The sequence below is a fragment of the Argopecten irradians genome, chromosome 5, assembly GCF_041381155.1.
Source record: "Argopecten irradians isolate NY chromosome 5, Ai_NY, whole genome shotgun sequence".
Taxonomy (NCBI): domain Eukaryota; kingdom Metazoa; phylum Mollusca; class Bivalvia; order Pectinida; family Pectinidae; genus Argopecten; species Argopecten irradians.
Window position 1 is genome coordinate 46,009,666 of NC_091138.1, and position 26,590 is coordinate 46,036,255.

General features: G+C 37.5%; 1 protein-coding gene across 1 annotated transcript; it reads left to right on the forward strand.

The window, feature by feature from the left end:
* Positions 1-7: 7 nt before the first annotated feature.
* LOC138324458 (transducin beta-like protein 3) lies at positions 8-26,159 on the forward strand. Its single transcript, XM_069269522.1, has 22 exons — positions 8-100; positions 415-466; positions 712-807; positions 1,349-1,396; positions 2,953-3,030; positions 5,226-5,374; positions 6,565-6,735; positions 7,706-7,781; positions 8,051-8,147; positions 10,057-10,238; positions 11,797-11,991; positions 12,798-12,904; positions 14,500-14,701; positions 15,080-15,169; positions 15,387-15,455; positions 17,050-17,120; positions 17,876-18,032; positions 19,524-19,582; positions 20,109-20,212; positions 24,709-24,780; positions 25,863-26,021; positions 26,134-26,159. Exons 1-22 carry the CDS (start codon positions 81-83, stop codon positions 26,157-26,159), a joined length of 2,280 nt encoding a protein of 759 aa, XP_069125623.1. The 5' UTR covers positions 8-80.
* Positions 26,160-26,590: the final 431 nt, after the last annotated feature.

Below are 26,590 nucleotides of genomic sequence, written 5' to 3' on the forward strand. Positions count from 1 at the left end.
GATTTACTTCCGTGCACGTGTTGAGAACTCGAGGGACATGCAGATCACAACATAACCACATATTAGCCTACTTTGCTGCAATGGCAAATCTTAAATCAAAGCAAGTGATTCAATAAGTCACACAAGATGCGATAACAGTTTTTCGTCTTAAAAACGATTAGTATGAGTTCACTTAGAAAAGATCTAGAGATCACCAATTTATAAACAGAGCTATGTTGTGCATTTATCACTTAGCCACTTCATCTAAGTTCATTACATCACGAAATGTATTGAATATAGCTTAAAATTATTTGATGAATATTGTATTTTGTATTCCATGTGTTTGTGTATTAAAAACAATGTATGATAATCGTCTTAGCAAAAATGTTGGTAATTATTATAAAATATGTAATTAAGAATTTTCATATTTTACAGCTTTGATGTGCTACGGAAATATGAAGCATTTTACACTGGAGGAAGAATACAGGTACAATAATTTTATTCAGTAGAATAGCATTGTGAAGTTATACAAATAATTTTTATTTTACAGAAAGCTTTGTTAACATACATTGTTTTGCAGTTCGATCATAACTTCATACACAGGTTTCAGTTGATTCCGATAATTTGAATTATCCATTTATCATATTGCTGATTTTTTGTTTGTTTTTGATATTTACACATAATATAGGTCTCATAATAAATCTTGATATCACAATTTCCTTCTGTTTCCAGATCTCTGGCGATGGAGAGTTTATGTTCTGTGGATGTGGTAACAAAGTACAGGTGATAGAGATAGCAACAGGACAGACAAAATTCTCTGTTGGAGAAGTAAGTACCATCTAGTATTACTGGTGTTCAGGGCAATGTCTGTCAGTAAGGGGTCAGTTAGAAGTTGTTAGAGTTATAAATATATAATAATGATTTTCTGTGAAATTCTGATTTTTACCATGCAATCTACAGACTGCAGTGACACAGATAAATACATGCATGTGTGTTTGTAACGTGCAAATGCGCTTACGGAACTCTACTCCAAAATGAAAAATGTAGATGTGTGAATGTTGCAAACGAAATACAATAAATATATTGAAATAAGTATTCGTGTAACTCGATCATTCCATAACATTGTCGACTATAGTCAACAGGATTTTACCCTTCCTCTTCCCCATTACTTGATATTGAGGTTCTTTCTTCACAAAATTTTTCTATCATATGCAAATTTTCAATACAGTGATACATGAAAAGTATTTTAAATTCAAAACAAAGGTTCTAGGTGCTAAATAAATATTTATTTCAACAATTTACAATCTAACAACTGTATTTATGCCAGTAAAATATCGGGATTTATGTGAGTTTTTGTAAAATATTTCAGAAGGAAGAGGAGGACATTTGTGGATTCTGTGTAACACCGGATGATCAGGTATGTTGCTGAGACCATTAATTATGATGGTTTATTCAGAAACTTTAAAGGGACAATTCAGTCGGGCTAATTGTATTACATAACCACGAAGCAAAACATGGCATTAATGTATTTTTCTACATTCCTTATGAAACATATAGCATAAAATATTGTCACATTTCACATCTGTGTTCAGTATTTTGATTGATACCGTTGAAATTCCAAATGGTATAGTAATACGATTAAGAATGTATAATATGTATGTAACCCTGGTCAATACTAGCCGCAATATATCGCTTGGCTACAGAGAACTTCTCTTTAGCTCGTTCGGTTGAGCGTCAGACTAGTAATCCAGAGGTCCCGAGTTCGATCCCTGGCAGAGGCAGGTAATAAATTTATTGTAAACCCTGCACCCTGTTACATTGGCGCCCATGTAGGGACTCGGGAATGATACTTCACGATACCTGCGAAGGAATCGTTGTGACCCCTGGAAACTCGCGGACGAGTTCATTTCTGGAGGGGGAGTATGTAACCCTGGTCAATACTAGCCGCAATATATCGCTTGGCTACAGAGAACTTCTCTTTAGCTCGATCGGTTGAGCGTCAGACTAGTAATCCAGAGGTCCCGAGTACGATCCCTGGCAGAGGCAGGTAATAAATTTATTGTAAACCCTACACCCTGTTATATGTAAGTTGTAACAATATCCGAGCCAATGTCACGTACATGGAACAAATGAAATACATCACAACTGTGGAATTGATGAAATGCGAATTGATGAAATGCTTTTCTAGGCAAGACAATTTACCAAATAAGGTAAACTCACTACTGTAAGAGCCATTTGAGTAGTTTTCAACAAAGATGAATTACCCCACGAGCAACGGCCAGGGTTTGGTATACATGACGTCTGACGTCTGACCACAATGTGTAATGGCGGACAGCGAGCAAGTTTAAACATTTTACATACATTTCACAGCCATGGGGTTTTCTGGCATATAAGAGTAAAACTAACTAATCTTGTTTCCATAAGAACTGGTTTGATGACAACAAGATGATCAACTGCTTCTTCTCAGAAAGCACTGAAGGGATCTGTGCCGAATTTCATATGTAGAATTCCCCTTTCCCCCATAGTGGTACATTATATATTGCAATTTTGAATAAAAAGATGACTGAAAGATATGCATCTTGGATTGAAGTTTGTTATTGCTTTTTCTCAGAAAGTGCTAAAGGGATCACTCTGAAATTTCATATGTTGGTTCTTCTTGATTCCTATAGTTTTGCCAATTTCATTTTGTGATCTGACCGATAAACAGCTATTTTGGAGTTCTCCATATCCCTTTTGGAATGAATCCAAGCACAACATTGCAGACAGTGGCCATAATAAATTTGAATTTGACAAAGAGAAAAATAGAAAAAGATCCCGGATTTTAGATTATTTTGTCACCCTCAAGTAGAATATCCCTATCCTTCAATCTTATCTACATATTACTGAGTCTTATATTTCCCTTATAGGTATAACATATACAGCTCACAGATCACGATGATACATGGTGTATGTTTTTTTTTTTTTTTTTTGCAGAATTTGTTGCTTGCTACCCAAAATCTTTTGTTTAGACAATGGAATTGGAAGGAAGGCAATCTTGTGAGGACCTGGAAGGTATGATTCTTGTTTATAATGTAAATGATATTATCAATTACATGTATATAATCTACAGTAAAACAGGATTATGATAATAACCTCATCAGACTTGGGACATTATAAGGCTATAAAACACATGTGATAGGCACCGTGACAAGAAATGAAAAATACTGCATTAAAACCAGGAATTCATTGTAGGGATCTGGTGTGGTTAAAACTATGAACTCATTGTAAGGGTCTGGTGTGGTTAAAACCATGAATTCATTGTAAGGGTCTGGTTTGGTTAAAACTATGAACTCATTGTAGGGGTCTGGTGTGGTTAAAACCATGAACTCATTGTAAGGGTCTGGTGTGGTTAAAACCATGAACTCATTGTAAGGGTCTGGTTTTAACCATGAATTCATTGTAAGGGTCTGGTGTGGTTAAAACCATGAATTCATTGTAAGGGTCTGGTGTGGCTAAAACCATGAATTCATTGTAAGGGTCTGGTGTGGTTAAAACCATGAATTCATTGTAAGGGTCTGGTGTGGTTAAAACCATAAATTCATTGTAAGGGTCTGGTATGGTTAAAACCATGAATTCATTGTAAGGGTCTGGTGTGGTTAAAACCATGAATTTATATTAAGGGTCTGGTGTGGTTAAAACCATGAATTCATAGTAAGGGTCTGGGGTGGGTAAACCCATAAATTCATTGTAAGGGTCATGAGTGGTTAAAACCATAAATTCATTGTAAGGGTCAGGGGTGGTTGAAACAATAAATTCATTGATAGGGTCTGGGGTGGTTGAAACCATAAATTCGTTGTAAGGGTCTGGGTTGGTTAAAACCATAAATTCATTGTAAGGGTCTGGGTTGGTTAAAACCATAAATTCATTGTAAGGGTCTGGGGTGGTTGAAACCATAAATTCATTGTAAGGGTCTGGGGTGGTTGAAACCATAAATTCATTGTAAGGGTCTGGGTTGGTTAAAACCATGAATTCATAGTAAGGATCTGGTGTGGTTAAAACCATGAATTCATAGTAAGGGTCTGGGGTGGGTAAACCCATAAATTCATTGTAAGGGTCTGGAGTGGGTAAAACCATAAATTCATTGTAAGGGTCTTGGGTGGTTAAAACCATAAATGCATTGTAAGGGTCTGGGGTGGTTAAAACCATGAATTCATAGTAAGGGTCTGGTGTGGGTAAACCCATGAATTCATAGTAAGGGTCTGGGTTTGTTAAAACCATGAATTCATAGTAAGGGTCTGGGGTGGTTAAAACCATGAATTCAGAGGAAGGGTCTGGTGTGGTTAAAACCATGAATTCATAGTAAGGGTCTGGGGTGGGTAAACCCATAAATTCATAGTAAGGGTCTGGGGTGGTTGAAACCATAAATTCATAGTAAGGGTCTTGGGTGGGTAAACCCATAAATTCATTGTAAGGGTCATGGGTGGTTGAAACCATAAATTCATTGTTAGGGTCTGCGGTGGGTGAAACCATAGATTCATTGTAAGGGTCTGGGGTGGTTGAAACCATAAATTCATTGTAAGGGTCTGGGGTGGTTAAAACCATGAATCTATTGTAAGGGTAAAAAAAGGGTCATGTGGCCAATTGAAGAAGATAACAGTATGTTATGCATGTTCCTTTTTCTATAAAGTATGGTTTAAAGTGAATAGTCTGGCAAAAAAATCTGTCTAAAATGACTGTCAAGCTCTGCTTATGTTGTCAAGTTTTGACCATTGAAATAATGAGAAAGCCCTGTGTAAATTTAGCACAGTTCTAAAAATAAATTTGTACAACTCTTTGAAAGCGAGGCTGCTTGAAAATGTCAACACAGACATAGCCAGTCGGGAGGACTTTTAGGATTCCTATAATATAAATTAATTTCTTCGCATGTAGAGCAATTTTGATGAAATATTTTATTTTTCTATTTCATAAGAAATTATACTTGATATCTTAACACAATTTTTACCGACTTTAGACTTCCTTTGTACGACTAAACACTTGTAAGTATGGTAATATGAGAGTGAGGATATTGCCCACTGTATCAATTGCCCTTTCTCTCATGGGGTATTCAAGTCAAGGTTACAGAACATCAGCAAGGAAGGCTCTATGCTTCTAATTTTGTTTCATAGTGTATAAGAACTCAGGTAACCATTAAGATCAAGGTATCTGTTGTTGTTTTAACAATTAACACAACTTATATTTGAGAGAAATTATTACATTAATGATTTCAGGCTATCCATACATCGCCTGTGTCGGTCATGGTCTTTGATAAATCCTCTACTCTACTGGCATCAGGCAGTGCAGATTCTACTATCAAAATGTGGGATATAGAAAAACAGTACTGTACACACAACCTCAAGGGACATCATGGGGTTATAAGGTATGTATAGGTTTGGGCTGTGCTAGCTCTGTTGTTATAAGATATGTATAGGATTTGGCTGTGCTAGCTCTGTTGTTATAAGGTATGTATAGGTTTGGGCCGTGCTAGCTCTGTTGTTATAAGGTATGTATAGGATTGGGCTGTGCTAGCTCTGTTGTTATAAGATATGTATAGGATTTGGATGTGCTAACTCTGTTGTTATAAGGTATGTATAGGATTTGGTCGTGCTAGCTCTGTTGTTATAAGGTATGTATAGGATTGGGCCGTGCTAGCTCTGCTGTTTTAAGGTATGTATAGGATTGGGCCGTGCGAGCTCTGTTGTTATAAGGTATGTATAGGATTGGGCCATGCTAGCTCTACTGTAATGTGATAAGGTATGTATAGGATTGGGCCGTGCTAGCTCTGCTGTTATAAGGTATTTATAGGTTTGGGCCGTACTAGCTCTGTTGTTATAAGGTATGTATAGGATTGGGCCGTGCTAGCTCTGCTGTTATAAGGTATGTATAGGATTGGGCCGTGCTAGCTCTGCTGTTATAAGGTATGTATAGGTTTGGGCCGTGCTAGCTCTGTTGTTATAAGGAATGTATAGGATTGGGCCGTGCTAGCTCAGCTGTTATCAGGTATGTATAAGATTGGGCTGTGCTAGCTCTGCTGTTATCAGGTATGTATAATTCCCATTGGGGTAATTTCAAGTGTTTAAACTTTTAACCTCAAGAAAATCTACTAAGTAACTCCCTATGAAGAAATTAAAGGTAGAGTTTTGCATATTTTGACCTGTTCTTTCTGATGGTATAGTCAGATATTTTACATTTCAATTATTAAAGAATTTGGATTTAAAATAGGGTTTCAAAATCATGAGTCTCCCTCCAAAATAGGGAGATTTGGCAAGGATGTAATATGATAAATATAACATGATAAATGTAACATATAATAAATTTAATATGATTAATGTGATATGATAAATAACCAATGATGATAGATGACCCATGATGATAAATAACCAATGATGATAGATGACCCATGATGATAAATGACCTATGATGATAGATGACCCATGATGATAAATGACCCATGATGATAAATGACCTATGATGATAGATGACCCATGATGATAGATGAACCATGATGATAAATGACCCATGATGATAGATGACCCATGATGATAACAAAACATTATTGTTTACTTACAGTGTTGTAGAGTTTCATCCTGACGCTGACAAACTTCAGCTTTTCTCAGCAGCAGATGACTACAAAGTGCGAGTGTGGGATCTAAGGACTAGTTCATGTATTGCTGCTGTGGAGGCACACGTCAGTGTAGTTACCTGTTTGTGTTTCTCCGAGGATGGACATACATTATACAGGTAAGTCATGTCACCTGTCTACATACAGGTAAGTCATGTCACCTGTCGGTGTATACAGGTAAGTCATGTCACCCGTCTATATACAGGTAAGTCATGTCACCTGTCGGTGTATACAGGTAAGTCATGTCACCTTTCTATGTATATAGGTAAGTTATGTTACCTGTCTGTATATACAGGTAAGTCATATTACCTGTCTGTGTATACAGGTAAGTCATGTTACCTGTCTTTTTCTTATACATGCAATCAATGTTTTACATGTAAATAACCTATATGAAGAGTTGATGTGTACAGATACTGTCACTACTGTCTATAAATACCACACAAGGAGCAAGGGAATAGTTAAGTCTCTATATTCAATCAATCAGTCTTAAACATGGTCAAATTATCTTATAAATAATCATTTTTAAACCCTAGGAAAGTTGTCTTAATAAGCAGAATAATACAGAGGTGGTTGATAAGGCTTTACCTCTCTATTCCGAATTTGCTTATTACAGAGTTATCTGCACTTGCAGGTAGGTATATATTGTGGCGTCTTGTGTTTGCAAGCGTAACGTCATGCTTTTCAGAGAAAACAGCGTGAATTGTGCTAACAAAATAATGATGTCCACAATCGATACCTACCTGCAAGGGAGCTAACTCTGTCATATGCAAAGACGGAATATTGTTATACGGATTTGATCGACCTAATGAAGACAGCTTGTATGTTTTAATGAGTGGATTTAAAGGGTTACTATTAATAGATGAAATATTTTAAGTTGCCTCCAGTATCTGTTCCACCTTCATTGTTGGGTATACTGAGAGACCAATTTGAGCTCTTTCTGGAAATATTTCAAAACCAAATTTTCATATCATGAAGGTTTGTTCAGTTGGTTTTAAACAAAATTAATCCAGTATATGTGCTTATCAACCTGTGTACTTAAAGCTGGTTTTGTAGAGTGATGTTACCTCTCAGTACTTTGATTCTTTTCAGTGCCGGTAGAGATAGCACAGTAGCTGTGTGGGATGTTGATAAATTGAAGGTTATCAAAACTTTCCCTGTTTTAGAGGTAAGTATCAGGTTAACACTTTCTGTATAATGATTTAGATACACTTGCCTATAACTTTGGCCTCTCAACAAACATTATCAAACTCATTTTTTTTACAATTTAAAGATTAAAAGTCGCTTCAGTTTATGTTTAGACCTTTAAGGTAGTTCATAAAGTGTCGTTATTTTTCAGCCTTAAAAGCAACATTAATAGTTAAGCTACGGAGGCAATTCTGAGGCTATACATGATTTTAGATATTACTATGAATGTGTTTATGTATTTTATGTTAGAGTGTGGAATCGATAATGCTGCTACCTACTGGCGAGTGTTACCCAGATCTGAATATTGATGAAGACTCCCCTCACCTTCTTACAGCTGGTAGCAAAGGTAAAAATAGCACCATTATTAGGTCATCTGACTCGAAGGGTCAGGATCACCTACAGTCATCATGCTTCATCATTTGTCATACGCTACCTTCCATGCGATATCTGTGAACAATTCATTCGAAAGATTTCTTCTCAATAACCAAAAAATCCAGGATACTCATATTAGACATGTAGCATACTGGGATGAAGGGCTACCAAGTTTGTTCAAACAAATGACCTTGACCTTCATTTATGGTCACAGGGGTCAAATGACTGAAATCTGTAATTGACTTCTTGTAAATAACTAGGAGGCCTATAGAGCTGATATTGGGCCTGTGACTTGGTGGGATGAAGGGTTACCAAGTTTGTTCAGATGGATGACCTTGACTTTCATTCAAGGTCACAGGTGTGTCTCAAATTTCATATGTAGGATCCCAGGCAACGATGGTTGACAGTCCATCATATTGGATTATGATTATTTTTATTTCTCAGAAAGTACTGAAGAGATCTCAAATGTCATATGTTGTCAAAGTTTGAAAAGCAGAGAAAAGATCCCTCTTTCCATTGTCAGACATAGATCATTCTTTGATGGGCGCCAAAAGCCCTCTGGCATCTCTTGTCTTGGTTTTATAAACTATGAATCATGAGTTTTGCACTAAAAACACATTTGTCTTCTGATCTAACTTCACTAACCAAGGGATTATTATATCTGCACAATAATCTCCCTGAAACCCTTGGCAGATCTCATGTTAAAAATGAAGTGCCCAACTGCTGGCATTTACATAATAAGCAACTAATGAAAAAGCTTGCATCATTGATCTATGAATTGAAAAAAAATGTCGGCACTCTTTGAAAAACATGTTATATAATGCAACTGATTCGAAATAGCATATTTGTTAGTTATTTGCTTATTAGTTGCAACACCAATTTTTGTGTTCCATGTGTTTCAGTGTCCAATTTTGTCACAAGTTTATCTTTGTATAATTTGTTTAACTTTGTGAAACAGAAACCATGCATGAATTTACTTTTTCTGTCTGTTTGGAGAACAACATATACAAGTGCGTGATCTAGCAGGTCTAAAACTGGGTTTTATTAGTTTAGCCGGAGTACTAGGAGAAAAACCATAGACCAGCAGCCAGTTCCTGGCAACTTTCCCACATGGGATTGGAACTCGCGACCCAGAGGTGGAGGGCTTGTGGTGATACGTCGAGACATCTTAACCACTTGGCCACTGCGGCCCCTAAAACATTTGATAATTGACAGAATAGAAAATATCACCCTTCTAGACTTTACTGGAAGCTGCTGTTGACAAATATAGCATGCTTCAATGGTCACTGCTAGTAAAAGTTACAAGAATTTTCTCTTTCTCAATATTATTTAAAATCCATTTTAATACAAAATTAGTCTATAAATAAAAGGACTTGTACTCCAGGTAACTTTACAAAGGACTATATATTGTGTGTCTTATGCTGTCTTTTCACATTTTAAACTTCTTCTTAAGTTCCAACTGTAGGAGGTGCAACAAAAATGATGGTCACCACACTCGCCATCTTGAAAACACATTTATAACTTGTTCTCTGGTGTGAATAAGCTGAAAATTACCTGAGTGTTGTTCTTTTCGGGTCAATCCGGAATCCAAGATGGAAGCTCCATTCATTTTAGTAAGGGATGAAACTATGTATATATATATATATATATAGTAGTAATTCAATTCACAGTGTTAGGGTCTGGGCAGTTTTTTCTACACAAATTTTCCTTGTTTAAATCAATTGAATTGAATTTCATTCAATTGAATTCCACAATAAGCATGTGTAAACAAGCATGTGATTCTTGTCCTGAAAATATCAGAAATGTTAAGGCATAGGTGTCCTTTAAAAACAGATTGTATTTAATAATTTTATGATTTTATATACGTAACATTTCTTCCAAAGGTGTGCTGAAGGTATGGAACTTGGAGAAGACAAAAACAAAGGCAGTGAAGAATATCAACCCATCTGAGGAGCAGAGTATCTTACAGGCGTCCTACTGCCAGGCAAGGAAACAGGTGCTGGTAGTAACGTTTGACCACAGTATCTACCTGCTGGACATCCACTCACTACAGCCACAAAAACAGGTAGGTCATCTGATGGTGTCGTCATCTGACTGTGTTGTTATCTGACTGTGTGGTCATCTGACTGTGTGTTCATCTGACTGTGTGGTCATCTGATGGTGTGGTCATCTGACTGTGTGGTCATCTGACGGTGTGGTCATCTGTCTGTGTGGTCATCGGATGGTGTGGTCATCAGATGGTGTGGTCATCAGATGGTGTGGTGGTCATCAGATGGTGTGGTCATCAGATGTGTGGTCATCTGACTGTGTGGTCATCTGACTGTGTGGTAATCGTATGGTGTGGTCATCAGATGTGTGGTCATCTGACTGTGTGGTCATCTGACTGTGTGGTCATCTGATGGTGTGGTCATGATGTCATCTGACGTGTGGTCATCTGACTGTGTGGTCATCTGACGGTGTGGTCATCAGACTGTGTGGTCATCTGACGTTATGGTCATCTGACTGTGTGGCCATCTGATGGTGTGATACTTTTGATATATAGGGTGGGTTGTGTGCCATGTGCCATCTGTAAATTTCTCATCTACAAAGTTTGTTTAAATGAATGACCTTCACCTTTATTCCAGGTCACAGGGGTCAAATAGGCTAAAATCTTTTAAAAGACTTCTTGTTAATAGCTAAGAGGCCTAGAGACTTTTTATTTGGCCTGCAGCATTCTGGGATAAAGTGAACCAGGTTTGTTCAAATGAATGACCGTTATTCAAGGTCACAGGGGTCAAATAGGCTAAACATTTTTAAACAATTTCTTGTCATTAACGTAGAGACTTGATATTTGGCCTGTAGCATACTAGAATTAAAGACTACGAAGTTTGTTAAAGTGAATAACCTTTACCTCCTTTTAAGGTTTTCATTGTCATCAAATTGTTTCAGAAACTAAGGAGTTCCTTGTATCCCCTTAATTGTTAGCCACTACTGTACACTGTGACTATGCTGTTTTGTGTCAATTATAAGTCAGATGACTGCAAGGCCCTTCTGCCTCTTGTTATGAATAAGCTATGAATATGTATATGTTGTGACAAAAACCCCATGTTTGTATGTGTTGTGACAAAAAAACACATGAATTAGTGTGTTTTGCGACAAAAAACCATGAATTTGTATGTTTTGTGACCAAAAACCATGAATTTGTATTTGTTGTGACAAAACCCCCATAAATTTGTATGTTTTGTGACAAAAACCCATGAATATGTTTATGTTGTGACAAAAAACCCATGAATTTGTAGCTTTTGTGGCAAAAAACCCCATGAATTTGTATTTGTTGTGACAAAAACCCCATGAATTTGTATGTTTTGTGACAAAACCCCCATGAATTTGTATGTTTTGTGACAAAAACCCCATGAATTTGTATGTTTTGTGACAAAAAACCCATTAGTATGTATATGTTGTGACAAAAAACCCATGAATTTGTATGTTTTGTGACAAAAACCCCATGAATTTGTATGTTTTGTGACAAAACCCCCATGAATTTGTATGTTTTGTGACAAAAAACCCATTAGTATGTATATGCTGTGACCAATAACTGAATGATTTGTATGTATTGTGACCCATTAATTGTGTTGTGATTTTAGTTCTGCGGCTACACAGATGAAGTGCTGGACCTACAGTTACTGGACGACACTCACCTTGTCATGGCCACCAACAGTCAGCACCTCAAAGTGTTTGAGATGGATTCCTGGAACTGTCAGATCCTCCACGGCCACTCCGACATTGTACTCAGCGTGTGTGTACACCACAAACAACACCTCATCGCTTCATCTTCTAAGGTCAGTCTTACTATATTTGTTTGATGTCTTACAATATTTGTTTGACATCATACACTTTATTACGTATTATGCCAGGCTAATATGGGGGTTTAGAGATCCCAAAATGATGTGGGAAAAGTACGATTTGTCTTTGATTAGTCCCACCTTATGATGTCGCAAAAATCACATCAAAAGAATGGGTCATACTCACCGGATGGTGGGACTGATCGACGGTAAATTGTACTTTACCCACGTCGTTTTGGGATCTCGAAACCCCCTTATTAAGATGAACCTCAATTGATTGTCTTTTTGTAATGACCTATCTGGCGAACTGTACATTGACAGCATGATTTATTGAGAAAGCACTGTAACAAGAGTTCCCCTATAAAATAATGAGACACACCACTTATATACCGCAGCCTCCGAAAACATACAGGCTTTCACACACTTCACATTGAATACAGGGGTGGACATCCTCGATTGACCATGGCTGTTAATAGGATGTTATGCAGGGGAGGCCATCTTTGTAACGAAGTTAAGTGGGGGTATACTGGAATCAGGTTGTCCGTCTGCCTGTCTGTAGACACAACTTTGTCCGGCAAACTCCTCCAAAATATATAACAGTTTTTGATAAAATTGGTACACAGAATCCTGACATAAAGGGGAGTTAACTATGTTGGGTTCTGCAATGTCCCCTTTTAATGCTATTAATGGAGTTATTACTCAATTTGTGCAGCTGTATTAGTTGTCCACTCTGGCAACAGTTCTAGTTTCATTTTGATTCACAATAAAAGTTGAATATTTACCTGGATATAATCTGGTTCCAGGACAACAGCATACGACTATGGAAGATAGATCCCAGCACTGCCAAAGTAAAGTGTGTAGCAGTAGGCCAAGGTCACACACATGCTGTCAATACCATTGCATTCTCATGGTAAGCATTGTTTCGTTAGATATTGTCCTTTTATATTTCAATGTGCCCTCCTATTTTACAACTTTGTCCTCATCAAAATATTTTATACTGTCTATTTTCATGGTTTCAAATTATTTAATATAATTGATGTTTAGCAACATCTCATTTGAAGCTTAAGACCCTATCCAAGTTTGCTAACAACAGATTTTATGCTCATTCTAAGTTTGTTAATAATAGCTAAACTAGAAACTTAAGGTCAGCTCTGAAAATCTTCCTTGTTGTTTGTGTGAGATCTCAGGATCAGACATGTTGTTTGTTTGAGCTCTCAGGATCAGACATGCTGTTTGTGTGAGCTCTCAGGATCTGACATGTTGTTTGTGTGAGCTCTCAGGATCAGACGAGTTGTTTTTGTGAGCTCTCAGGATCATACATGCCATATTTTTCTAGGGGTGGAGAGGGAGATTGATAACCATTTAGAGGGATTTTGGTCTCAAAAGAGGGAGGTATACGCGCGACATATATGAATAAATTAAATATCTGCTTTTTTATGATGAAATTCTGAATTCATATTGAATTTAACTGAAATAAAGGAATGTGTGGTTTTGCAAAAGTAGTCACATCCCTATATACACCCAGTTCTGGAGCAGTTTTATTGTTCGAAATATTAGACTTGGCTTTTTAATAATCTTTCACAATAACGGATAATTAACTTAGATTAAGTTCAAAATTTACAAGCACTAAATTAAAAAAAAAAAACAGAATCGTTCAGTAATATTCAAAATGTAATTTAATCTGAGAGAGAAAAAAAGTAAATTTCTTTTTAATTTTATTTATTTAGATTCAGTTACTACTGATAATTTTTTTATTATTAATATATTTTTTTCTAAAAATAAATTCACACGGGAATTCTAAGAAAATAATACTTTTTCCATTTTTAAAAACGTGGTTATTAGGAAATCCGGAAATTCTATAAAATCCGGATCATCTATTACAATTACCCAAAATGGCGGCCATTACGATTGCAAAGTTTGTGACATCCATCAAATACAGATAGGCCTATTTAACATTAAAAACGTAAGTAAATCATTCACAGTTGTAAGCAGTATTTGTTTTGTTGTAATGCTCACTAGCTGTAGTCATAAAATTTATTGAAAGGCCAGCTGATTGTTTTCTAGGCGGCCGATCGGCTGCTTGACTTCAGTTTACGTAATACACAGACGTGAGTGAAAGTGACACCACAAGCCAAGGTGGAAATAGCCCAAGGCTGCTAATTAGGGCCACTTGGGTGTTGGTCAGGGGGTCAGGGAGTGGTTACTCTCGTGCTAAAATTAACCTAGCATGTACACAAATGTGGCAACGAAAATAAAACGGAGGGGTTTATAGAAATCGGGAATTTAGACTCTCCTGCCGGGAGACAATAAAAGGCTTTAAAATACGTGAGGTTTTGTCTCACGCCGGGAGGTATGGCATGTATGCAGGATCAGACATGTTGTTTGTGTGAGCTCTCAGGATCAGACATGTTGTTTGTGTGAGCTCTCGGGATCAGACATGTTGTTTGTGTGAGCTCTCAGGATCAGACGTGTTGTTTGTGTGAGCTCTCAGGTTTGTGGTTATAGGTTAAATGCAAGAACCCTGGTGAGCGGTGGACAAGACAGTACATTGAAGGTATGGGATATTCCTGAGGAACTAAATGTACAAACCATGGTCAGTCTCCATTCCAAGGTTACAGAAAAAGCTCATGACAAGGACATCAATTCCGTTGCCATGGCGCCAAATGACAAATTCATAGCATCAGGTTCTCAGGACAAAACTATCAAGGTACTTGATTTCACATCAAAAAGAATAAAATCTTGAAATGACTTATTGTGAATAACAAAGAGGTCTAGAGATATGATGTTGGGCCTGTGACATGCTGGGATAAAGGGCTACTATGTTTTTTGAAAAGAATTACCTTGATCTTCATTCAAGTTCACAGCTTTCAAATATAACAGAAACATACAACTTCTGAAGAATTTCTGGTATACAATCCTTTAATCGTTAGTTGAAGAAAAGGTGAATATTTTTTAATCTATTTGATTCCTTTTGTATTGATACAAAGCTGTTTTGCTCTACTGTATATTTTGACTGTGCTGTATATCGTGTCAATAATCAGATGATCGTCAAGACCCATGGACCTCTTGTTATTTCTATTCTCAGGTCTGGAACACAAATGACTTGTCGCTATTGGGCGTGATGAGAGGACACAGACGAGGGATTTGGTGTCTTCAATTCTCACCTGTCGATCAGGTCAGCTTTTACTGTTAATTAGCATGGATTGTAACTAAATCTGGCCAGGTGTCATGTCATACATTAACAGATATTTAAATATCATTCTTCATGTCAAGACATCATCTCACTGTCAATATTATAAAAATATCATTCTTCATGTCAAGACATCATCTCACTGTCAATATTATAAAATATAGCTGTTTTTCTAAAATTTTCTATATGCATTTTGTTGCAGTGTTTAGCTACATCATCAGCCGATGGCACTATCAAGATTTGGTCACTGTCTGATTTCTCCTGTAGGATGGTAAGCATGGTGTGATTTCTGTAAAGCTAGCTATTTTGATGTAGACCATAGAACCATGGGAATTTTACATGCATTAATATTGTTTATGCTAGACCAGGACAACTGTTTATCAACGACGATTTAATCAACAAGATGGAACAGCCATTTTGACGGTGATGAGTTGACGTCACCACGTCAACATTAGTGACGTCATAATGGTCACGTTTGGGGTGTCAGTTATATCGTCATATACTTCACTTTGCCTTGATTAGTTTATATAGTAGAAGTGACAAGTAAATGTAAATATATGGATGTAGACCATAGAACCATGGGAAGTCACTTTAATGCTTATATTTACATATTCACGTTTTGGGTGTTAGTTATACCCTCACTTTGCTTTGGTTACTTAATATAGTAGAAATAGCAACATAATGTACATATACAGTAATATCAGATTTAAAGTAAGTATAAATAATGTACATATAAAGTAATATCAGATTTAAAGTAAGTATAAATAATGTACATATACAATAATATCAGATTTAAAGGAAGTATAAATAATGTACATATACAGTAATATCAGATTTAAAGTAAGTATAAATAAATGTACATATACAGTAATATCAGATTTAAAGTAAGTATAAATTATGTACATATACAGTAATATCAGATTCAATGTTAGTGTAATATCAGATTCAATGTATGTATAATATCAGATTCAATGTTAGTGTAATATCAGATTCATTGTTAGTGTAATATCAGATTAAATGTTAGTGTAAATATAATATCAGATTCAATGTTAGTGTAAATATAATATCAGATTCAATGTTAGTGTAATATCAGATTCAATGTTAGTGTAAATATAATATCAGATTCAATGTTAGTGTAAATATAATATCAGATTCAATGTTAGTGTAAACATAATATCAGATTCAATGTTAGTGTAAATATAATATCAGATTCAATGTTAGTGTAATATCAGATTCAATGTTAGTGTAAATATAATATAAGATTCAATGTTTGTGTAATATCAGATTCAATGTTAGTGTAAATATAATATCAGATTCAATGTTAGTGTAAACATAATATCAGATTCAATGTTAGTGTAATATAAGATTCAATGTTAGTGTAAATATAATATCAGATTCAATGTTAGTGTAAATATAATATCAGATTCAATGTTAGTGTAATATCAGATTCAATGTTAGTGTAAATATAATATCAGATTCAATGTTAGTGTAAATATAATATCAGATTCAATGTTAGTTTAATATCAGATTCAATGTTTGTATGATATCAGATTCAATGTAAGTGTAATTATAATATCAGATTCGATGTCAGTGAAACATCAGGTTCAATGTCAGTGTAATATCAGATTCAACGATAGTATAAATATAATATCAGATTCAATGTTAGTGTAAATATAATATCAGATTCAATGTTAGTGTAAAATCAGATTCAATGTTAGTGTAAATATAATATCAGATTCAATGTTAGTGTAATATCAGATTCAATGTTGGTGTAAATATAATATCAGATTCAATGTTAGTATAATATCAGATTCAATGTTAGTGTAATATCAAATTAAATGTTAAAATATGTTTTCTCTTTTCAGACATTTGAAGGACATAATAGCTCTGTGTTAAGAGTGATATTTCTTACAAGAGGAATGCAGTTAATGTCTTGGTAAGTTGATATACACCATACAAATGTCCATGTCACCTTCTAACTTCATTATATAAAAAAGTCAAGTTCTTTTGCCATTCATCACTCAGTAAAAATTCCAAGTATAGAAGAAGTCTATGCTAATTATAGAATATACAGTCAAACATGTTTACTGTGAACACTCTGTGTAATTTTGTTGGAGCCAGAGGGTTTGCTATGAAAGTTTTTACTGTATATTCAGTCAAACCTTGTCCTATAGGGACTGCGATAAAGACAGACAAACAGTCACTATAGACAGGTTGTTGCCTTCATAGACAGGTTGGTGGTCTGTCTGTTTGTCCTTCTGTCCGTTAACAATTCTTGTTTCGGCTATTTCTCAGAAACAACTGGAGGGATCTTCCCCCTCGAGCCCAAGTTGTGCATATTGCATTTTGGGACTGTACTAAAGGAATATCTTAAATTCCATTTATACATGTAGTAAGTCAAAGTTTGAAAAGCAGAGAAGAGATCCCTCTTTCCATTGTCAGACATAGATCATTCTTTGGTGGGCGCCAAGATCCCTCTGGGATATCTTGTTAAGTATTGTTGAGTGTTCAATATTGTTTCAGTGATATTACAATACAAAGTGTATTTTGGTGCTTGACATGGAAAGCTGAGATGACTCAACAAAGCCTTGTCATCTCAGCTTTCTTAAGTCTCGCACCAAAATAAACCTTGTATTGTAAGATACTGACTATGTACTGTAAACATCATGTACCATTACCATCTGTTAACAGTGGCTCTGATGGCCTCCTGAAACTCTGGACGATAAAAAATAACGAGTGTGTGAAGACGTTTGATGAACACGAAAATAAAGTCTGGGCCCTGTGTAGTAACAAACAGGAGAACCAAATCATCACTGGTGGTGCTGATTCAACTGTTATTGTATGGAAGGTAGGTTACATAACATCACTGGTGGTGCTGATTCAACTCTTATTGTATGGAAGGTAGGTTACACAACATTACTGGTGGTGCTGATTCAACTGTTATTGTATGGAAGGTAGGTTACACAACATTACTGGTGGTGCTGATTCAACTGTTATTGTATGGAAGGTAGGTTACACAACATTACTGGTGGTGCTGATTCAACTGTCATTGTATGGAAGGTAGGTTACACAACATTACTGGTGGTGCTGATTCAACTGTCATTGTATGGAAGGTAGGTTACACAACATTACTGGTGGTGCTGATTCAACTGTCATTGTATGGAAGGTAGGTTACACAACATTACTGGTGGTGCTGATTCAACTGTCATGGTATGGAAGGTAGGTTACACAACATCACTGGTGGTGCTGATTCAACTGTCATTGTATAGAAGGTAGGTTACACAACATTACTGGTGGTGCTGATTCAACTGTTATTGTATGGAAGGTAGGTTACACAACATTACTGGTGGTGCTGATTCAACTGTCACTGTATGGAAGGTAGGTTACACAACATTACTGGTGGTGCTGATTCAACTGTCATGGTATGGAAGGTAGGTTACACAACATCACTGGTGGTGCTGATTCAACTGTCACTGTATGGAAGGTAGGTTACACAACATTACTGGTGGTGCTGATTCAACTGTTATTGTATGGAAGGTAGGTTACACAACATTACTGGTGGTGCTGATTCAACTGTCATTGTATGGAAGGTAGGTTACACAGCATTACTGGTGGTGCTGATTCAACTGTCATTGTATGGAAGGTAGGTTACACAGCATTACTGGTGGTGCTGATTCAACTGTCATTGTATGGAAGGTAGGTTACACAGCATTACTGGTGGTGCTGATTCAACTGTCACTGTATGGAAGGTAGGTTACACAACATTACTGGTGGTGCTGATTCAACTGTTATTGTATGGAAGGTAGGTTACACAACATCACTGGTGGTGCTGATTCAACTGTCACTGTATGGAAGGTAGGTTACACAACATTACTGGTGGTGCTGATTCAACTGTCATTGTATGGAAGGTAGGTTACACAACATTACTGGTGGTGCTGATTCAACTGTCATTGTATGGAAGGTAAGTTACACAGCATTACTGGTGGTGCTGATTCAACTGTTATTGTATGGAAGGTAGGTTACACAACATCACTGGTGGTGCTGATTCAACTGTCATTGTATGGAAGGTAGGTTACACAACCGTCTAGACACAACTATCTGGCAAACTCCTCCTAAACTACTTGAAAGTTTTTGACAAAATTTGTTACACAGAACCCTGACATAAAGAGGAGTTCAGTAAACAATATAGGGTTCTGCAATGTTCCTTATTAATGGAGGTATTACTAAATTTGTGCAGCGGGGGTATTAGTCCACTCTGGCGACAGTTCTAGTTGTGATTGTGAATACATTATGTGTTTTGTTTCTGTAATTGTGATGGTGAAGGTGTGTTTTTTCACAGGATGTTACACAGGAGGAGAAAGATGGAGATCGTGCAAAGGAGGAGGAGTTTATATTACAGTAGGTATTCCACCCCTGGGGACACTATTGGACTCTTCTGAGTCTAAGACTGGAACTGTGTATTATGTAATTGTAGGGGTAAATGAGTTCATATTTGTATAGAAGGGGTCGAAAAGTAAACAAAGTTGGTTCAGTGAATCTAGACAACCACAATGTGGACAATCTAGGGGGTGGTGTGTATGTGGAAGTTGGGATGTCTCTCTAGTCTTTATGTAGAGATCGCAAAACCCTACTGCAATTTTGAGATAATATTGGCAACCATATGTCAATGTGCAGCAAAGATTTACATTCCAAAATCTTTGGTTGCCATGGTAACAAGATCACTATACGCAGTTTTTGTAAAATGGCTAAAACTCATATTAATAATTGCTATCATGGTAATGGTTACAGGGGGTCGATGTATAAGTTCTGTTTCTTTGTAACTTTCCTTCATGGAATTCACAGAATTATTTTGAAGTACCTCTATATATATGCACTGTTGTTTTCTGGGGTAATGATGTTGACTGTTCATATTATTTTATTTCAGTGAACAAACTTTATCAAACCTTATTCAGCAAAAGAAGTTCCTGAAAGCCATTATATTAGCCATCCGACTGGAGCAGCCGTTCAGGGTCCTCAAAATAATGAAAGGTTTGTTGAATGGTCCAGTACATTCTAAGGCACTAACACGGTCCAGTGCATTCTAAGGCACTAACACTGTCCAGTGCATTCTAAGGCACTAACACAGTCCAGTACATCCTGAGGCACTAACACAGTCCAGTACATCCTAAAACACTAACATGGTCCAGTACATTCTAAGACACTAACACGGTCCAGTACATTCTAAGGCACTAACATGGTCCAGTGCATTCTAAGGCACTAACATGGTCCAGTACATCCTAAGGCACTAAGACGGTCCAGTACATTCTAAGGCACTAATATGGTCCAGTACATTCTAAGGCACTAACACGGTCCAGTACATTCTAAGGCACTAACACGGTCCAGTACATTCTAAGGCACTAACACGGTCCAGTACATTCTAAAACACTAACATGGTCCAGTAAATCCTAAGGCACTAATATGGTCCAGTACATTCTAAGGCACTAACACGGTCCAGTACATTCTAAGGCACTAACACGGTCCAGTACATTCTAAGGCACTAACACAGTCCAGTGCATTCTAAGGCACTAACACAGTCCAGTAGATCCTGAGACACTAACATGGTCCAGTACATTCTAAGACACTAACATGGTCCAGTACATTCTAAGGCACTAACGCAGTCCAGTAGATCCTGAGGCACTAACACGGTCCAGTACATTCTAAGGCACTAACATGGTCCAGTACATTCTATGTCACTAACACGGTCCATTACATTCTAAGGCACTAACATGGTCCAGTAAATCCTGAGACACTAACACTGTCCAGTACATTCTAAGGCACTAACATGGTCCAGTACATCCTGAGACACTAACACGGTCCAGTGCATTCTAATGCACTAACACGGTCCAGTAGATTCTAAGGCACTAACATGGTCCAGAAAATCCTAAGACACTAACATGGTCCAGTAAATCCTAAGGCACTAACATGGTCCAGTACATTCTAAGGCACTAACATGGTCCAGTAAATCCTAAGGCACTAACACGGTCCAGTACATTCTAAGACACTAACACAGTCCAGTACATCCTAAGGCACTAACATGGTCCAGTACATTCTAAGGCACTAACACTGTCCAGTACATCCTAAGGCACTAACATGGTCCAGTACATCCTAAGGCACTAACATGGTCCAGTACATTCTAAGGCACTAACACTGTCCAGTACATTCTAAGGCACTAACATGGTCCAGTACATTCTAAGGCACTAACACGGTCCAGTACATTCTAAGACACTAACACGGTCCAGTACATTCTAAGACACTAACACAGTCCAGTAGATCCTGAGACACTAACATGGTCCAGTAAATCCTAAGACACTAACATGGTCCAGTACATCCTATGTCACTAACACGGTCCAGTACATTCTAAGACACTAACATGGTCCAGTACATCCTATGTCACTAACACGGTCCAGTACATTCTAAGGCACTAACACGGTCCAGTAAATCCTAAGACACTAACATGGTCCAGTACATCCTAAGGCACTAACACGGTCCAGTACATCCTATGTCACTAACACGGTCCAGTACATTCTAAGGCACTAACACGGTCCAGTACATCCTAAGGCACTAACACAGTCCAGTAGATCCTGAGACACTAACATGGTCCAGTACATTCTAAGACACTAACACGGTCCAGTACATTCTAAGACACTAACACTGTCCAGTAAATCCTAAGACACTAACACGGTCCAGTGCATTCTAAGGCACTAACACTGTCCAGTAAATCCTAAGACACTAACACGGTCCAGTGCATTCTAAGACACTAACACAGTCCAGTAGATCCTGAGACACTAACATGGTCCAGTACATTCTAAGACACTAACACGGTCCAGTACATTCTAAGACACTAACACGGTCCAGTAAATCCTAAGACACTAACATGGTCCAGTACATCCTAAGGCACTAACACGGTCCAGTACATCCTATGTCACTAACACGGTCCAGTACATTCTAAGGCACTAACACGGTCCAGTACATTCTAAGACACTAACACAGTCCAGTAGATCCTGAGACACTAACACGGTCCAGTACATTCTAAGACACTAACACAGTCCAGTAGATCCTGAGACACTAACATGGTCCAGTACATTCTAAGACACTAACACGGTCCAGTACATTCTAAGGCACTAACACGGTCCAGTAAATCCTAAGACACTAACATGGTCCAGTACATCATGAGACACTAACACGGTCCAGTACATTCTAAGGCAACATGGTCCAGTACATTCTAAGGCACTAACACGGTCCAGTAAATCCTAAGGCACTAACATGGTCCAGTGCATTCTAAGGCACTAACACGGTCCAGTACATCCTATGTCACTAACACGGTCCAGTACATCCTAAGGCACTAACACAGTCCAGTGCATTCTAAGGCACTAACACGGTCCAGTACATCCTAAGGCACTAACACAGTCCAGTGCATTCTTTGTCACTAACACGGCCCAGTACATCCTAAGACACTAACACGGTCCAGTACATCCTAAGACACTAACACGGTCCAGTGCATTCTAAGACACTTACACGGTCCAGTACATCCAGTACATTAACATGTCCAAAAATTGCCAGATATAAAGAAATACTTCCAAGCGTTACCACGTTAGATAACAGCTACTGTACAGAAAGCTGCTGACCATTATAGAATACCATGAAAGATGAGTGATTATATCTGTAACTAATCCAGTGGGGTGATCTGTGAATGTATCAGATTTTTCTCCAGTGTGGTGATCTGTGAATATGTCAGATTATATCTGTAGCTAATCCAGTGTGGTGATCTGTGAATGTATCAGATTATATCTGTAGCTAATCCAGTGTGGTGATCTGTGAATGTATCAGTTTATATCTGTAGCTATGTCACCAGGCTTTTACTTACTAACTCTAATAACTTTTGAATAAGTCAGATTTTTGCCTTGTTAGTTTTGTGATAACTTACCATTAAAATTGAATTGTTCATAGTTATGGATTTCAAAATTTAAAAACGGACCGTTTGCTTGTCAACAACTACTAAAAGAGAGCAAGATTTCTGTTTATGTGCTGATTTCAAGTCACAATCAAACTTTTGGAAACACATTCGAAATAATTTTGCACATAGCTGTAACCTCTTTTAATACACAATCTTCTTTTAGTCCACCATCACCATGTGCTTTTCAAATTGCCTTTTGTCCATGGTCTGTTGTCTGTATATCCGTTCACAATTCTTGTTACCGCTATTTCTCAAAATGTGCTGAAGGGATCTGTCTCAAATTCCATATGTAGGTTTTAAAAGTAGAGTAAAGATCCCTCTCTCAATTGTTAGACATAGATGAATCATGGTGGGTGCCAAGATCCCTTTGGAATCTCTTGGTGGGTGCCAAGATCCTTCTGAGATCTCTTGTTTTAATTAATGATTAAGAGACTTATCAATAATTTTAGCTCATCTGGTCCAAAGGTGGCATCCATCATCCGTCTGTTATTCATAGATTTCTTCTTCATAACCATTGGATAGTATTAAACAAAATTTGACTGGTAGTATCCTTATGGGGTGCTGACAGAAAATTGTACGTCAGATGGTTGGGCTGACCCACAATTGGGCTATTGCCATATGAACGACTTCTTCTTTGAAACTAAGGATGAGATAACATTCATAATGCAATAGTGGCATCCTTATGGAGTGGGGATTCAAAATTGTACAAATGAGGACGGGGGTTTGGGGTATGAAACCCCTTGGGGGTGTGGCCAAAAGGGTTAATTTGGCTATTTTCATTTTCATATTCAAAACATCGGCTGCAACAACTAGAAGCACTGATAATACAAAATATGAAACTAAGCTATAGGCTAGCTCCACAGCTGTTATTAAAACAATGGCTGCGCCCAGTAGTAGAAAATGTGTGTCATACAATGATTACTTGACATCTTTACACAATAAACAGACCTCGTAAGTAATCAGATATCAGAGTAGCATTTCTCTATCTATCTACAGTAAGATATAATTCTTATCATAAATAGGTTAAACTGCATTCACATACAAAACATCAAGAGACAAAACATCCACATACCACACATCCACATACAAAACATCAAGAGTCAAAACATCCACATACCACACATCCACATACAACACATCCACACACAAAACATCATCAGAGAACTGTAATTCCCGGCGTAGATATAAAGCACACAAGTCCTGATTGTTCCCTAAGACTGGTTTGCCCGTTGTCAATATAATGTATACAAGAAGACACAACATGAACATACCGCAGTCTCCCAAAACACGCACCCTGCACTACACATACGCTACACACTGCCTGGGAGGCCGTCCTTACATGACCCTGGCTGTTAATAGGACATTTAAATAATCAAACAAACAAAGAATCAATTTTACTTTCTTTAGGACGTGATATTGATGTTTTAAGCATCAGACAATTGTGAAACATTACATTATCAATAACATAAGTTGTCCGCCATTATGAGCAAACTATAGGGAGTCTCTTAATGGTAACCAATGTGTGTTACAGAAATTCTTATGGAAAACAAGGGTGAGGAGGACCTCAAAACAACACTGGAGAAACTACGAATTGACCAAATAGGTAATGATTCCATGTGTAAGATGGCCATGAGGCCACAAATTTTCAAAACGAAGAGACATTCTTATTGATTTATTTGCATTTTTTACTTCCTCTAGATGACAACTGTTTCAAAAATACAGAATCTGAATGACTCGTTTTTTTCAAATACTGATAATAGATTTAATCTCAATTTCGATCTCACTCAGTTATATGAAAAGAAATCGTCTAAAGTACTACATTTGATTATTTGTTTTACAGTCAGTTACTGGCTCCTATAAAGCCATAGGGAGGGGGGTAGGAAGATTTATAGGGGGTGAGGTTAAGTAAGATTTATAGGGGGTGAGGGTAAGTAAGATTTATAGGGGTGAGGGTAAGTAAGATTTATAGGGGGTGAGGGAAAGTAAGATTTATAGAGGGTGAGGGTAAGTAAGATTTATAGGGGTGAGGGTAAGTAAGATTTATAGGGGGTGAGAGTAAGTAAGATTTATAGGAGGTGAGAGTAAGTAAGATTTATAGGGGGTGAGGGTAAGTAAGATTTATAGGGGGTGAGGGTAAGGGAAATTTATAGGGGGTGTGGGTAAGTAAGATTTATAGGGGGTGAGGGTAAGTAAGATTTATAGGGGTGAGGGTAAGTAAGATTTATAGGGGGTGAGGTTAAGTAAGATTTATAGGAGGTGAGGTTAAGGAAAATTTATAGGGGGTGAGGGTAAGTAAGATTTATAGGGGGTGAGGGTAAGTAAGATTTATATGGGGTGAGGGTAAGTAAGATTTATAGAGGGCGAGGGTAAGTAAGATTTATAGAGAGAGAGGGTAAGGAAGATATAAATAGGGCGTTGGTTAGTAAGATTTATTGGGGGCAAGAGTAAGTAAGATTTATTGAGGGCGAGGGTAAGGAAGCTTTAAAGGGGGCGAGGGCTCAAAATAGCTTAAAGCTTACTTAAGTTTGATGAACAACAGTCACATTTTGGGGAACCTCTTTTTATACCATAGGGGGTCTACAGTCGATGGCAAATCCTTTAGGGACATTCCTGTCAAAGGAGTCATTGTAACTTCTTAATGTTGTATTTGAACTGAGGAATTCAAACTTTTGTTCACTTATTTAGATACTGTGCTGAGGTTTGCTGCACAGTGGAACACCAACAGTCGCCACTGCCATGAGGCACAGCTGGTCGTGTCCTCAGTACTGGAGATATATACCCAAGAACAACTGGCGGAGTTCCCCAGCATCAGATCATCACTGGAGGGTCTTCTCCCTTATACAGGTAATTGTCTTAACCCTGTTTGGAGTTTTTTGTCAATTTGTCCTTTCCTGCACCATGTGGGTAACATTTTATGTGAATGACTTACAGTAATATGTACCTTGTTTGATTTTAGAGCGCCACTTCCAGAGGACAAGCTAAGTGGTCTGTATAGACACAAGGTCAGTGGTCTGTATAGTCTGTATAGACACAAGGTCAGTGTATGACACAAGGTCATAGACACAAGGTCAGTGGTCTGTATAGACACAAGGTCAGTGGTCTGTATAGACACAAGGTCAGTGGTCTGTATAGACACAAGGTCAGTAGTCTGTATAGACACAAGGTCAGTGGTCTGTATAGACACAAGGTCAGTGGTCTGTATAGACACAAGGTCAGTGGTCTGTATAGACACAAGGTCAGTGGTCTGTATAGACACAAGGTCAGTGGTCTGTATAGACACAAGGTCAGTGGTCTGTATAGACACAAGGTCAGTGGTCTGTATAGACACAAGGTCAGTGGTCTGTATAGACACAAGGTCAGTGGTCTGTATAGACACAAGGTCAGTGGTCTGTATAGACACAAGGTCAGTGGTC